At 57.8% G+C, this 15,001-nt stretch overlaps 1 protein-coding gene across 1 annotated transcript; it reads left to right on the forward strand.

The window, feature by feature from the left end:
- Positions 1 to 667: 667 nt before the first annotated feature.
- LOC311158015 (brain-specific homeobox/POU domain protein 3) lies at positions 668 to 2,203 on the forward strand (the record flags this gene model as incomplete). Its single annotated transcript, XM_084213116.1, has 2 exons — positions 668 to 787; positions 1,298 to 2,203. 2 exons carry the CDS (start codon positions 668 to 670, stop codon positions 2,201 to 2,203), a joined length of 1,026 nt encoding a protein of 341 aa, XP_084069242.1.
- Positions 2,204 to 15,001: the final 12,798 nt, after the last annotated feature.

Consider the following 15,001-nt stretch of genomic DNA (forward strand, 5'->3'; position numbering starts at 1 on the left):
CAGGCGTGGAGCCCGTGGGACTCTGCACGGGAGGATTTGGGGAACGAGCCAGGGAGATTCAGTGAAGCAGGGAAAAAGAAAGTTGGTGAAACTTTTCTTAAATTCTTTGTTTTTATGATTTTTGACCCAAGGTTCTTCCTTTCAAAGGGGAACGGCTCCTATTCAGCCCTGGGTTCCGAGCTGTTCTGCTCCCCAGATCCCCCCGGGAAGGAGCCCGGAGCCGCGGGCAGGGCGGGCAGGGGGCGGGCAGGGCTGGACGGGAGGTGATGCCCCCCCGAGCAGACGCGACGAGGGGTGACAGGGAGAGGGGCGCACCTGCGGAATGAGCGGAGCCGGGGAAGGGCGGAGATCGGGGGTGTAGCCGCGGTTTGGGGGGGCTCACTGACAGGTGGGGAGCTCTGGTTACGGGGGAGTTACAACCGGATCGGGGGAGGCCCGATTTGGGGAGGGAGCAGGGGGGCTGAGCCCCGGTTTGGGGGGGGTGAGCGCAGTGCCCGGGGGCGGGCGGTGGGAGGGACCTGCCCGGCCCCTCCCGGTGGGCGGGGGGCGGGGGGGCCGGGCTATAATGCCATTGATGCCGGGCGGCGGAGCCAGACAATACCGCGCCCCCGAGCCGGGTGCCCGGAGCGCCCTGCCCTGCCCCGGCCGGCCCCGCTCCGCTCCCACCATGATGTCCATGAACAGCAAGCAGGCGTTCAGCATGCACCCCATCCTGCACGAGCCCAAGTACCCGCACCTGCACACCAGCTCCGAAGCCATCCGCAGAGCCTGCCTGCCCGCCCCCCAGGTAAGCCCCAGCACGGCTTTCGGGAGGTTCCGTGCCCGCCGTCCCTCGCCAACTCACTCTGCTTTCCCTTTGGATTTGGGTTTCGGCTGGGTTCGGGGGGTCCGTCCTTCCCGTCCCGCCTCCTCCGGGGCGCCGGGCCCGGCGGGCGGGGGGCTGTTCCCGGGGCCGGGGAGCTCGGGGAGCTCCGGCCGTCCCGCCCCGCTCCGTGCGAGCGCTGGAGCGGCGCGGGCTGCGGGACCCCCGACGGCTCCGGCCTCTGCCGCTGCCGCTGTTTCGGGGAGGTCGCCCCGGAGGGCAGAGCGGGTGCCCGACTCGGAGGGAGAGCGCTCGGTGTCTGGCACCGCGGTGCTTTTATCTGGGGGCTCGGGCAGCGCTCGGTTCGCGTTCCCTGTCCCCGGCAGCGCCCGTGGGGCAGAGGGGGATCTCCGTCACGCCGCTCCCCTTTAATCCTCTCCCGCTCTCTGGGTTTGTTTTCGCTCCCGCTTTTCTCCCCCCCGCCCCTCCGTGCAGATCCAGGGGAACATCTTTGCGGGCTTTGACGAGACGCTGCTGCGGGGGGCCGAGGCTCTGGCCGCCGTGGATATCGTGTCGCAGAAAACCCATCCCTTCAAGCCGGACGCCACCTACCACACCATGAGCAGCGTGTCCTGCACTCCTACCTCGTCCTCCGTCCACCTGCACCACCCGTCCGTGCTGACCACGCACCACCCCCACCACCACCACCACCAGCCCTCGCAGGGCCTGGACGGGGAGCTGCTGGACCACCTCAACTCCGCCCTCCCGCTCGGAGGGGTGCCGGGCCCCGACGTGGGCTCCACGCCTTCGCACCCGCACTCCCACATGTCGGCCATCAACCACATGGCCCACCACTCCCAGCCCATGAACATGTCCCACCCCCACGGCCTGGCGTCCCACGCCGTCATCTCCGGCCCCGAGACGGAGACGGACCCGCGGGAGCTCGAGTCCTTCGCCGAGCGCTTCAAGCAGCGGAGGATCAAGCTGGGGGTCACCCAGGCGGACGTGGGCTCCGCGCTGGCCAACCTGAAGATCCCGGGGGTGGGCTGCCTTAGCCAAAGCACCATCTGCAGGTTCGAGTCGCTCACCTTGTCCCACAACAACATGGTGGCCCTCAAGCCCATCCTGGAAGCGTGGCTGGAGGAGGCGGAGAGGGCGCAGCGGGAGAAAATGACCAAACCCGAGATCTACACGGGGGGGGACAAGAAGCGCAAGCGCACGTCCATCGCCGCCCCCGAGAAGCGCTCGCTCGAGGCCTATTTCGCCGTCCAGCCCCGGCCCTCCTCCGAGAAAATCGCCGCCATCGCCGAGAAGTTAGACTTGAAGAAGAACGTGGTGCGGGTCTGGTTTTGCAATCAGAGACAGAAGCAGAAAAGGATGAAATTTTCTGCCACCTACTGAGGAGGGGACTGGGGAGGCAGCGGTGTGGGGGGTGCTGCCCTCCCGACCGCCCCCCCGGCCCTTCCCAAACAGGGCTTGGGGTTGTCGGCTTTTTTTTTTTTTTTTTTTTTTTGAGTTAAAAAAAAAATGGGAAAAAAACCAAACAAAAAAAAAAAAAAAAAAAAAAAGGAAAAATAAACTTTAAAATAAAGGGAAACGCGCCCAAAGCAAAGTGAACAGTTTGGTGCCTGCTCCTCACCCCTGGGCAAAGAGGCCCCGCTGTTCTGACTGGTACAGACTGCTTTTGTAGATAAAACTGGAGGAAAAAAAAAAAAAGATGGAGAAAAAGGAAAAAGACAAAACGAAAAGGCCAAGGGCGAAGTTTGGGGGTGCCCGGAGTCGGGGCAGCAGCAGCGAGAGCCCGGCGGGTCTTTGTCACAGCCCCTCCCGGCTTGGGGGCCGTGGCGCCGCTCGCTCCTCTGTGTCCGCTCCTCTTCTTAAAAAAAAAAAAAAAAAAAATTAAAGCAAGGAAAAGAAATGAGAAAGGAAAGGAGCTGGAAGCCAGCTGTAAACCCGGGGTGCTCCCCGCCGCCAGGGTCCCCGCACACCCACGCACACACACGCACCTGCATGGTTTTGTTCTTTCCCCTGCTCCCTGCAAACCCATCGCGTTTTTGCAGTACCGTTTCTGTTTCTACCTCATCGGCTAAATTTGAAAAAATAATTTAAAAGGATAAAAAAAAAGGAGAAAATAGTAAAAAAGAAAGAAAAAAAAATTGGCCCGTCCCTGGAGTCGCGGTTTGTTCGGGGAAATGGAGATTTATTTTGCGTTGGTTTCACTCCAACCGTTCGATTTCTGTATGGTTTTCACTGTATAAAATCCTAAGCTTCGACAATCACGTCCTTGGGGCTCAGCGGAGCGGCGGGAGCGGCCCGAGGCAGCGGGGACGGAGCCCGGCCCGGCCTCGGGGCGGCTGCCTCTGCGCATAGGGAACTCTGCACTTTCGAAGGCAAGAAAACTCTTATTTTCCCCCCTTTCCTTTGCATATTTAATAGAGAAATTTGCCTCCTTTTGTTTTTTCTTTTTTTTTTAATTTTATTTTTCGAATTAAAGGAGATTTCGTTCCGCTGTGTGTGTGCTGAATGAAATTTTGGTGTCTGTGTACGCTGCAGCATTTCAAATAAATCATGCACGTTTTACCTCACCCTCCTGCCTCCTGCAGTTACTGCGGCTCCGGGACGACCCCGGCTTTCGCGGGACTCCCGGGCGGCTCCCGCAGCCCAGGGCCGGTGCCCCGCGGGGATGGGCACGGACAGAGCGGCCCGGGGGGGCAGAGCCGCCCGTGCCCACGCGGGACGGGGCGGGACGGGGGTGGCCCCGCGGGGACCGGGGGTCCTGGCTCCCCTCCGGCCAGCGCGGCGTTTTTGGCCCTTCCCCGCCCGGGGGGTCTGGTCCGCAGCCCGGGGGTCGCTCCCGCGGCCGGGGGTCGTTGCAGCCGGGAGCTCCTGTGAAGGGTGGCGGGGTCGGGCCCGCAGCCCGCGGGGGGACGCCCCCGGGTGCCCCTGTCACCCCCCGGGTGCCTGTGTCACCCCCCGGCTCCGAAAGGGGCATTCGCCCTCGCCCGGCTCCGCTCCCCAAACGCGCTTCAACTCCCGGCGGGTGGGACCGGGCGGTCCCCTCTGTCCTCGGGGTCAGAACCTGCGGGTCCGCTCCGTCCCAAGGACACGCGGAGAAAAGGGCTAAACCAAGCGATTTTTGTTTGTTCTCTTTGTTTGGGGTGTTTTTGTTTTATTTTTGTTTGAGGGTTTTTTGTTTGTTTGGGTTTTTGTTTGTGGGTGACTTTTTAATTGTTGTTTTGTTTTGTTTTATAACTTATTCGGGGAAAAAAAAAATTAAACGCACGTCGTGGTGTTGACGCCCGACAGCCGGGACCCTACAGCTTTTACAGGGGAAAACCGAAGTAGAACAAGAAAACATAAAGGAGAATAAAATTAAATGAAATAAAATAAAGGGAAATTAAATACGATAAAGTGAAATAAAATAAAAGGAAATAAAATGAATGAAAGTGAACTAATGAAATGAAGTGAAATAAAATAAAACCAAAACCAAACAAGCAAACAAAAACCATAAAACAAACCAAACAAAATTACAACCAAACAAAACCCTAAAACTCCGCAAAGAAGTAAGAAAAACGAACAAAAAGCAAGCAAACAAACAAACAAAAATCCACAAAAAAAAAAAAAAAAGAAAAAAAAGAAAGAAAAGAGGGGAAATTGTGCGGCGCCCGAAGGAGCTGTCGGAGGAGTTGCTGCACCTGGGCGAGCGGGGCCGGCTCGGCGGTGGCCGGCACAGCCCTGCCTGCCCTGCCCGCGCCGTGGCATTCCCGCACCCCGTCCCGCACATCTCTCTTTATTCCCCGGCGCTTCCCAAAGCCCATCCCTTTGTTCTTGCGCTCTGTCTCTGTTTTCTCCATGCAGCGAAAAGCGCATTTTCATAAATAGACCTTGGCCGAGCGCTGCCGATGAAACTTTAATGAGGCGGGATGCTGAGTGCTGCCCGGGGGGGGCCCGGACCGGCTCCGCGCAGCATTAGCGGGGCCCCGGCCCCCCCTTCCCGCGGCTCCCCCTCGCAGCCGGAGCCGCTCCCGAGGCTCCCCCGCCCCCCGCGCCCCTCCCCGGCCCGTGCCCGGTGCCGGGGCCGGTGCCGCGGTGCCCCCGCTCCGCCAAGTTCGCGGGCGATGCAATATTTATCAGCCGCGCCGATAAAACGCCGGCTGGGTATTTCCCAGGCACAAATGCAAAGCGCTGCGCCGGGGAGCCGGAGCGGGGCCGCCCGGGGACCCCCCGGCCCCCGCGGCCGCCAGGTAAGGCGAGATCCGAGCGAAGGATGGGCAGCTCTGGGCGAGGAGCAGGGGGCTGGAGGGGCGGGCAGAGAGACACCGGGAACGGTGCTGAGGCCTGGAGAGCTCATCACACCCGGGGCGCCGGGCAGGAGTCGGCCCGGGGATTGATCCTGCTGCTGCCGCTGCTCCTGCTGCTGCTGCTCCTTCTCTTGGACCTGCTATCACTGCTGCTCCAGCTCCTACTCCTGCTTCTGCTCCGGTTTCTACCTGCATTCCTGTTCCTCCTCCTGCTCCTACTCCTGCCCTTGCTCCTGCTCTTTTTTCTGCTCCTCCTGCCCCTGCCCCTGCTCCAGCTCCTGCTCATACTCCTCTTTCTGCTCCTGCTCCAGCAGTTCCCACTATGCCCAGGGCAGCGTGAGCCTCCAGGATCCTCAGGGAAAAGCCTGGAAGGAGGTGGAGAAGGGCCCCCTGCTCTTCCCCCGCCCCCTGCTCCTGAACAGCCGCTCCTGGGCACAGCTCAGGGAGAAGCTGCTGCTCCTTCCGGCAGCTCTGGCAGCCAGGACACACCTGGGAGCAGGTCCCAGCCAGGGTCCGGTGTCTCAGGTCCTGTGTTCAGCTCCAGTTCTCCTGAGGTCTCTCCTCTGCACCAGGGCCCCAGCTGGGTACCCCAAATCCCTCCAAACCCAGGCTCTCTGCAGAGCACCTGGCACAGGGTGAGGTGGGAAGAGCCCAGGGTGAGGGAAGGAAAAGAGACACAGACAGGGGTGCTACAGGCACTCCTGCTCCTGGGGCACCCCTGAGCCTGACACTGCACCCAAAAGAGCATTAAAGGAAGGGAATATTGACTGGAATAGACACTCCACTCTCACCCTGGCTTTTCATCTGAGGTTTGATGCATGAGCAAGGTTTGAGATGTTTCAGCTCTTTTGCTTCAGCAGCAGTTCCTCCTTTACAGGCGCCTGCTAATCCAGCCCTGAGCTGGCCCAGAGCTCCTTCAGGAGGAGCTCAGCTTCAGCCACCTTTGAGGACTTGAGTCCTCATCTACCTCCAGGCTGGTGGGATTGAGGGAGTGGGCCAGGTCTTACCCCTTTCCCAGGGCCACCCTGAGAACTCAAAAATATCAACACCACCAATTCACCAGGGATTGCATGAAGATGCTTTGGGGACCCTCAGAGCAGGGATGCACGGATGAGTGGAGGCCTCTGGGCTCTGGTGAGGGGCACTGGAGGGGGATCAAGCAGCCTCTGTTGCAGTTCAGCTCTGATATCAACCTCTGATCTCAACCCCTGGCTCAGGGCACAGAGGCACCTTCATCACCTTCCAGCCTGTAAGGGTTCTGAATGGCCAGCTCAGGTGGAGACACCAGTAAATGGGGATGTGACAGCTGCATCCCACCCCTGGTGCTGCAAAGGCTTCCCAAGGAGAGCTGCCCACCAGTTCTGGGCTGCTGGAGCTGTCAGACACCAGTTCCTGGAGCTCTCCCGGCCACTGGTGCTGTAGCCAGGATCTCTCTTGCAATCCAGTCCTTGCTCCAAACTGTTTCCCTCCATGTCTCACTCTTCTGTGTTACTTCTTCCTGCTATAAAAGCCAAGACCCTCCAAGAATTTGGGCATCTAAACCCGTTGTGCTGAGGTGTGACAGAGACATAGTCCAGGCCAGGGTGGCTGTGCCACCACCACCAAAGTGTGCAGGGATGTGTTTAAAGCTATCCATGCTCTGCTGAGGTGGAGTCTGCTGGCTACAGGCAAATGCAGACATGTTTGAAGAAATCCCTGGAGAAGCCCTGCCCCTCTTTTATCTTTTAGGATGGTGCATTCTTGAGGCTGTAAAGCTGCTCTAGACCCCCTTCACCCCACCTGGTCTCACAGGCACAGGGCTCATCTGTGCTCCCCAAGCAGCAGGGTGACAGCGACTGGTGCCACCCCAGTCCCTGTGTCCTGCTAAATCCACGCTCAAGGGGCTAGTTCCCCACTGGGAAACAAGGGCAGGAACATCCAGCCTGTCTGGAGACCATCAGTGGGTCCCATCTGTCCATCCAGGGAGCTCAGGGTGCTCACAGAGAGCTCTCAGAGATGTGGGGAGGCTGCACCACCAGCAGCAGTCCCAGGGACAGCAACAGGCTCTGCCTCATCCCAGAGGGATCCAGGCCAAGGGGAGGGATGCAAGGATCCATGCTCAGATATTACTGGCACGTCCCATCTTTGGGTCAGGAGCAGAGAAAAGGCTCCGTGTTCTTTAAAGGATCCCTGCCTTTGAAAGCTGGGCAGGTCCAGGCTGTGCCCACTCCTGACTTTCTTCTATTATTCCATGTGTTTTAGTGCAGTGCAGAGCAGATGTATTTTTAAAGATGCTCTGTTCCACTACAGGGAAAAGAGGAGTAAAACCATCATTAGATTTTAGTGAGCAGGGGAGGACAGCCAGGGTGAGGGGAACTCAGGAAAAAGGCTTGGGAAAGAGTTTGGGACATTCCATGGGACACACCCGACAGCTGGCTGCAGGGTAGGGCAAGAGGAAATGGCCTCAGGGGAACTTCAGGGGGGATTTTGGGGAAATTTCTTCATGGAAAGGACTGTCCAGCCCTGGTCCAGCTGCCCATGGTGGTGGTGGAGATGCTGTCTCTGGAGGGATTCAAAAGTTGTGTGGATGTGGCACTTGGGGACACGGGGCAGTGTGGCCTTGGCAGTGCTGAGGGAACAGCTGGAGGGCTTTCCAAGCTAAGCCATCCTATGATCCCACAATCCCAGGGAAAAGGAGCAGCCATTATCTCCTTCCCCAGTGGATCACTTGCCCTTCACAAGGACCAAACCCTGGGTCAGGTGCAGCTGCCTGTGGTAGGAGCAGCTCCAGCCCTTGGCTGTGCAAAAACAGAGCTCCCTGCTCATCCCAGTGGCAGTGGGGAATGAGAGCTCCTAATAAATGGACAAATTTGTGGGCTTTTTTTACTTTGGGCTTTTGTTTGTTTGGGGGGGTGGTTTTTTGTTTTGTTTTTTTTTTTTTTTGGTTGGTTGGTTGTTTTTTAATAACTTGGTTTGTGTTAAAGAAATACTTCCAAAAATTTAATCTTGTGCTTTTTCAGAGGCCTTTATCCCCCCATTTTTCACCTCATGAACAGCCTCCTGTGCCCATCAGCCCTCCCAGAGCCCTGCAGGAACAGCCCCTTGTTTTGGGCCATAAACCCTAAGGAAGTGCTGTAGGATTTGGCTTCGGATGTTTGAGGAAATACTAGAGCAGAGAAATTCACAGGCAGTTCCAGGAACTTTGGGATCCTGGAGATAGAGGGATCAGAGCTAAAATCTCCATTTAATCTGCAGCACCTCATCAACACCTCCAGCAGCTGTAGGAAAACTGGAGCTCTCTGAGTGATGTGAAAGTGTCAGCTAAGGACTGTGTTTTATTTATTGCAGGCATGGGAAGGGTTTGGGTTCACACAAGGAAAAATCCGTGTGTGTCTGGAATCCTGCTCCACCACTCTGCCACTTCCCAGCCCCTGCCTGGCAATCACAGAGAGCTGTTCCAGAGGTGTTCCAGGGAAGCAGCCTCGAGCTCAGGGAACACTGGCTCATCCCTCCCCAGCTCCAGGATAAACTGTGGAGCAGGGCCGTGTTTGCCTCTTCTACAGAGCAGAGGAAACACCTGCTGGCCTTGCAACAGCACGGGGGAGTATCCACCACACTGGATCTGCGACCTATCCAGCCTTTGAAAAAACTCCCATCACCAAGATAGATCTTCAGGGCAGAATTTTCCCGTTGTTTATCAATATTTGCACCGTGCCCAAGGAGATCAGCATTCCAGATCTTCAGATTAGGAAGGACAAATTCATCCTCTCCTTTCAGCCACTAAAATGGACGCAGGGCTGGGTCAGGTGCCGCTGGTGGCAGTGGAGGTTCAGGGCAGCAATACTGCACTCATGGCATCACCCAAATCAGTATTTTTTGGGAGGCCCCTTCCCTCACCCTGAGTCACATCAGGAGTGAGTCTGTCCCCCCTCGTACCTTCCCCGTTCACCTTCTTTCTCCGGCCCCTCCACCATCTCTCCTGCTCTTCCCTCCTCCCTCTTTCCCAGGCAGCTCTGTCTGTCTGTCTGGGCAGTCTGTCCTCACACCTGGTCCCACCCGGCCGCTCAAGGACCCTCTCACATCTGGTCCAGCCCAGCTTCTGCAGCACCCGGGTTCTCGACCAGCCCGTTCCACGGGGGATTGTGGCCGCGTGTGCCGGGCTGAGCACGGCTCCTTTTCTTCTGCCCCGTCTCCCGGCCCCCCTGGCACGGGGCGCTCTCTCCTGTGGGGGTTCCTGCCAGCAGGAAGGGCCATCGCTCCTCCAGAGGGGCCCGGCAGGCAGAGCTGCTCCCGATGGGGCTGGGTGTGCCCGGGCCCGCTCCGCTCCCCCGGCGCCGGCAGCAGCTCGGGCAGACGGACCGGGACCGAGCCCCGGGAAGATGGACCGGGACCGAACCCCGAGCAGACAGACCGGGACGGAACCCCGGGCAGAGGAACCGGGACCGAACCCCGGGCAGAGGAACCGGGACCGAACCCCGGGCAGAGAAACCGGGACCGAATCCAGGGCAGAGGAACCGGGACCGAACCCCGGGCAGACGGACCGGGACCGAACCCCGGGCAGAGAAACCGGGACCGAATCCAGGGCAGAGGAACCGGGACTGAACCCCGGGCAGACGGACTGGGACCGAAAGCCGGGCAGACGGACCGGGACCGAACCCTGGGCAGAGGAACCGGGACCGAACCCCGGGCAGAGGAATCGGGACCGAACCCCGGGCAGACGGACCGGGACCGAACCCTGGGCAGAGGAACCGGGAGCGGGCCCGGGCTGCAGCCGCTCCCGGGAGCCCCGAGCCGCCCGCACGGAGCCGCTCAGCGCCGCCTCCCCCGCCCGGGCCGGTGGCTCCTGATGGCGCTTCCCGGAGCGCTGCGATCGCCGTGCCCGGCTCGCTCCTCGCTCAGCACATGGAACGCTGACTTCCTCCGGCTTCTCGCATGGATTTTTTCCCACCCTGGCTGTGCTCTTTAGTTCAGATCTAAGCGAGCTTTCCGAGCGCGCTGCCTGGATGTCTTTATTAAAACACACAGTTTAAGGAGGGGGCTGAGGGAGAGGGGGGTGGATCGGCTCTGGATTCACTCTGCGGCCAAAACCATGGGAATCTTCTGCTCCACAACTGTTCCCAGCCGCCGACAGCTGCGCGGTACAGCCAGCAGGACACGGGGTCACCTCTCTGGCCGTGACTAATTCATCGCGGAGGGCAGCCCCTCTGCGCCTTCCCCCGGGGCTGTGTCCCCTCGGGTGTGAAGGCAGGTGGGCAGACAGGGACGTGTCCCCGAGGGGCTGGTGGCCCGGCTGCTGGAGAGGCTGTGCTGGGATTCCCTGTGGCTCCTGGAGCAGCCCAGCTCTGTGACAGGGATGCAAAGCCAGCGGGCTGTTCGTGAGACCCACTGCTGGAGAGGAGCTTTCCCTTGGGAAACTTTGGGCCCTGGGTCAAGTTTTGTTCTCAGATACCTGGAGGCTGAGCAAAATCACAGCAGGCAGGACTGACACTGACGAAATTGGAGCCTCTGGGAGTGGCCGTGCCATCCCTGGGAGCAGGGAGTGGTCCCGGGGTCAGGCAGGGACCTCCAGCCTCTCCTTCCAGCACGGGCTGCCAGGAGCTGTCAGTGACTGAAGTGCTGAGAACAGCAGCTTCTCCTTGCACCAGGAGCTGTTTCCCCATCACAACAACCCTGCTGACAGCCCGGAGGCCTCAGACACAGCTCTGAACTCCTCCTTGTGATGCACCAGCCCTGGCCAAAGCTCCCTGACCTCCTGCCGCCCCAAACCCACCCCGCTCTCGGGCTTGGCCATCCTGTCCTCCCGGTCTCGTGTCTGGAGGAGCGCTGGGGAGCAGCTGCCTGCCCTGCCCAGCAGCAGCTGCACCAGGCCCTGCTCTTGCTGGGGAAGTGCTGATTTCTGCCGTGCTGGCTGCGCATCCCCCTGTGAGCCACTGGCTGCTGGAAGGCACTGCCTGAGCCAGCCACATGCTTCATGATGTCAATCGCAGTTCAGAGTTAATTATTCATGAGAAAATTTCATAATGTGCTGTTAAGTGGGCTGCAGGATATTTTGGTTAAATTAAGGGAACCTGAAAGCTCCCTCTGTAGGGCGCTGCTCCTCGGGCCTCGCTGAGAGCAAAGGTTCAATTAGAGCTCAGGTGCTGCCATGGCCTGCGTTTATCGGAGCCACAGGAGTGTGGAGATCAATCCAACGGCTCAGCTTCGTGTTTCCAACAGGAAAATTCCCAGTGAAGTGTTTTCCAAGAAGACTTGGGCTGGTGGAAGTTTCCCTGCCCAGGGCAGGGGGTTGGAGCTCTGAGATCCCTCCCCACCCAAACCATTCCGTGACTCTGTGACTTCAAAGCAGGTTCTGTGGAGTTCCCCTGAGCCTGCAGAGAGCCCAGGAGAGGCTGTGCAGGTCGTGGAATCACAGGATCATCCAGGTGGACACCTCCAGGATCACTGAATTAACAGGCCAGTTCACTCCCAGACTCCTTTCTTCCTCATTCTTGAAATCATTTAGGTTGGAAAACTCATCAAATCTAACCCAGCTCTAAAGAAACCTCTTTCACCGGGTCAGTCTCACAGTCCTGCAAACTTGCCATGCCTTGGAGCCTCCCCAGCCTTGGGTGAAGGAGTGGAGGGGCAGCTCCCACAGCTCCCACAGCATCTGTCACCCTTGATGCTGGGACCTTCCTGAGGTGTCCTGGTGACCCAGGTCTGCAATCACAGGGGACTTTAGGTCCTGTCTGGCTGTTCAGAAGAACTGGATCTGGTTGGTGAAGCAGGACCCCCCCTTCCTCCCCACCACTGCTTTTCCTGGAATGGCTGCAGGAACCCGCAGGGACCTTGGGGTGCCCTGGATTCCTTTTGAAGCCTTGTTAGAGGAGCTGACTGACAGAGCTGCACTGGCTTTGGAGCCTTTCCCGAGCCTCCCCTTTGGCCATGCTGCCTCTTCCCATCCTGCCACCATTTGTCACTGAGGGATCACAGTGACCTGGCTCTGTGCTACCCATGAGTGAGGGAACATCTCCCTCCCCTGGCTGGTGGGTGGATCAATGAATGACCTTCCACATCAACTTTCACTCCTACATTTTTTGCCAACCTTGCTGTTCTCCTGCTCCTTCTGCTGCCAGGAAAATGCTGACTGGGAAAAGTTTGGCCCTACACCACGAGATGAGGTGGGAACATCTCAGGGCATGGACTGGGAGGGGGGATGGACTTGCCCATGGAAATGGTGTCCCTGCCCCACAGCTGTGCCTCCAGACCCCCCTTCCCCACTTCTTGCTGCGCCATTTGTGACTGGTACAAGTGTCTGACACAGCTGTGAACTCAACTGCCCAAACACCAAAGTTTCTGGGAATAACAACCCCTGGAAACATGGCCAGGGTCATCCTAGGGTGAGACCTCTGGCTTTAAACAGACAGAGGATAGATACAAGGAAAGATTAGATTTAGGATTAGATATATGGAAAAAATTCTTCCCTGTCGGGGTGCTGAGGACCTGCACAGAGTGCCCAGAGCAGCTTTGCTGCCCCTGGATCCCTGGAAGTGTCCAAGGCCAGGTGGGATGGGGCTTGGAGCCACCTGGTCTGGAGGAAAAGTCCCCAGAGTGGGGGACTCTGTTCCCCAGTTCTAGCTGGAATGAGATGGGCTTTAAGGTCTCTTCTCACCCAAATTGTTGTGAGATTTTATGAAAGGAGAGATATGAAATTATGAAATTATACGAATTTATGAAATTTTATGAAAGTGATGCAGCGATACCACCCTGGGACAGTGCCAGGGGCTGTGACAGGGGGAGAGGGGAGGTCACCCCAGCCTCTTGCCCGCCCTTTTCTGGGCCCTGTCACACCCAGGGATTGGTGGCTGAGCAGAGCCTGCAGTGCATCCCACTCCTTCTGCTGGATGGGCTTGGAGCCAGGCAGCCCCTTGGACACCGGGTCACCAGCAGAGAGGATCCAATACAAAGCTGCTCCTCCAAAGGTGGGTGTGTGGAGGAGAGGGAATCTGACCAGGAGCTGTGTCCTGCTCCCAGCACAGCCTTGCACACCAGTTCAAACACACCTGGAAAGGGCCAGGGAGCAGAGGCACCCCGAGAGGTGAGCAGGAGGGAGCTGAGCAGGAGTGACTGGGCACTTGGCAGGCAATGAAATGCAGTTTGCAGGGAATGAAATGCAGTTTGCCTCCATGCCAAGCCTTGATGGCTTCATTCTACTTCTTAGGGCTCTCAAGCCTCGCTGCCTGGAGCCAGCTCCTTGCAGGGCTGGGAGGAAGGGATGGAGGCAGGGAAGGAGGAGGCCTCCTGCAAGTCCCTCCAAATATTCAACTTGGTGGAAACTCTGCCCTTCAGAGGTCTCAGCTCTGCTGTGGGGTATCCTGGCAATGGATGTTACCTGCCCTTGGTGCTGCCAGCCCTGCTGCAGAATCACAGCGCTGCCTCCAGGATAAATGTTCATGGAAATAAGAAAGCACCCAGCAAGTGTTTCCATCCATACACCTTCCTTGGATAAATCTCATCCTCACCCCCTGCCTCAGTGCAGGAGGATCCAGTCCTGGCAATATTTTGGCAGCTCCAAGGACAGCACAGCCCTGCCCAACACCTCCTCTCACCACACCCAGCTCCAGACCTCTCCTGGCTCCTTCCCTTGAGGACATTTCCCTCTGGAAGAGGAGCTTGGATCACGGGCAGAGCAGAAACTGCCCGATTTTGAGTTGGGCTGGGAGCAGCAAATTGCAACTGCTCCAGCAGCAGCCACTGACCAGCTCCCACCCCACCCATGGAAGGGATCACATTCCCACTTCCAGGCTCAGCTCAGAGGTGTCAACCCCTTCTCATTTTGGAGGGCTCTTGACTTTCTTTTTTTCTTGCCTTTTTTTTTCCTTTTCCTTTCCCCCCCAGCTTTTCCCTTCCTCCTTTTTTCTTTTTCTCTCTTTTCTTTTTCTTCCCCCCCCTCCCGCCTCCCTGTGCAGCCTCTGTTCTTCATCCATTATTTAGGCTTTTCTGACTGTAACAGCAACATTCGCCTTGTATACCTTGTGTGGGGTTTAAAATATAGATAAAAGCAGAAGGTCAGACTTGAAACACAGATTCTGACGGTTGCTGCTGACTTTGTCTGGAAGCTACAAAATCTGGAGCTTTCTGTGCCCAGCAATGGTTTCGGTACAATTGGGTTTTTGGGGGTTTAGGGGTTTTTTTTTGGTCTGGTTGATATTCCTGCAAACTGTCTTGGTGTTTGATGCTTTCATCCAGCCTTTCAGTTTCTAAATGTTCTGGGGCCTGGCTGGCTTCAGGACAGGGGAGCTGGAGCCATGGAATTCCTGCTTGGAGGTTCAATCTTGACCCAGCACAGCAAATACCTGCTGCTCTCCTGTCTGGGGTGAGCCAGGGAGGGGAGGAGGTGCCTCCATCCGCATCCAGCAGGCTCTAATTGGCACCTCTGGTCAGCAGAGCCAGGGACTTTCCCTTTCAATTATGAATAAATGCCCTGGTTCTTTTATGTTGCTTTCTTCAGCCGTCAGAGAGATTGGATTTTGAGGACAAATGTTTGTGGGAAATAAATTTCAAAGTCAATGTGGGAATGGTCCCAGAAAAGATGAAACACTTCATTGTCTGTTTGAACGGGCAGAGGGGCAGGGAGGCTTCCCTCCAGCCAGGGGACAAACTGGACAGGGGGGGAATCATCATTCCTGGGGGCTTTCAGAGCCGTGTGGATGTGGCTCTTGGGGACGTGGGTCAGTGGTGGCCTTGGCAGCTCCGGGGGAATGCTGGGGCTCGGTGGTGGGTGAGGTTCCTCCAACCCCAGCTGTTCTGGGATTCCCTGAGAAGGGGTGGCAGGGCATGGTGTTACTCAAAGATCATTTATTGTGTCACTGAGATCCATGTGGGTAGAAAAAGGCACTGGAGAAGAGCTGGGAATGCTCCAAGGAGTGGCTGGAGGGGC

Source organism: Fringilla coelebs (genome assembly GCF_963513975.1).
Source record: "Fringilla coelebs genome assembly, chromosome: 11".
Lineage (NCBI taxonomy): Eukaryota > Metazoa > Chordata > Aves > Passeriformes > Fringillidae > Fringilla > Fringilla coelebs.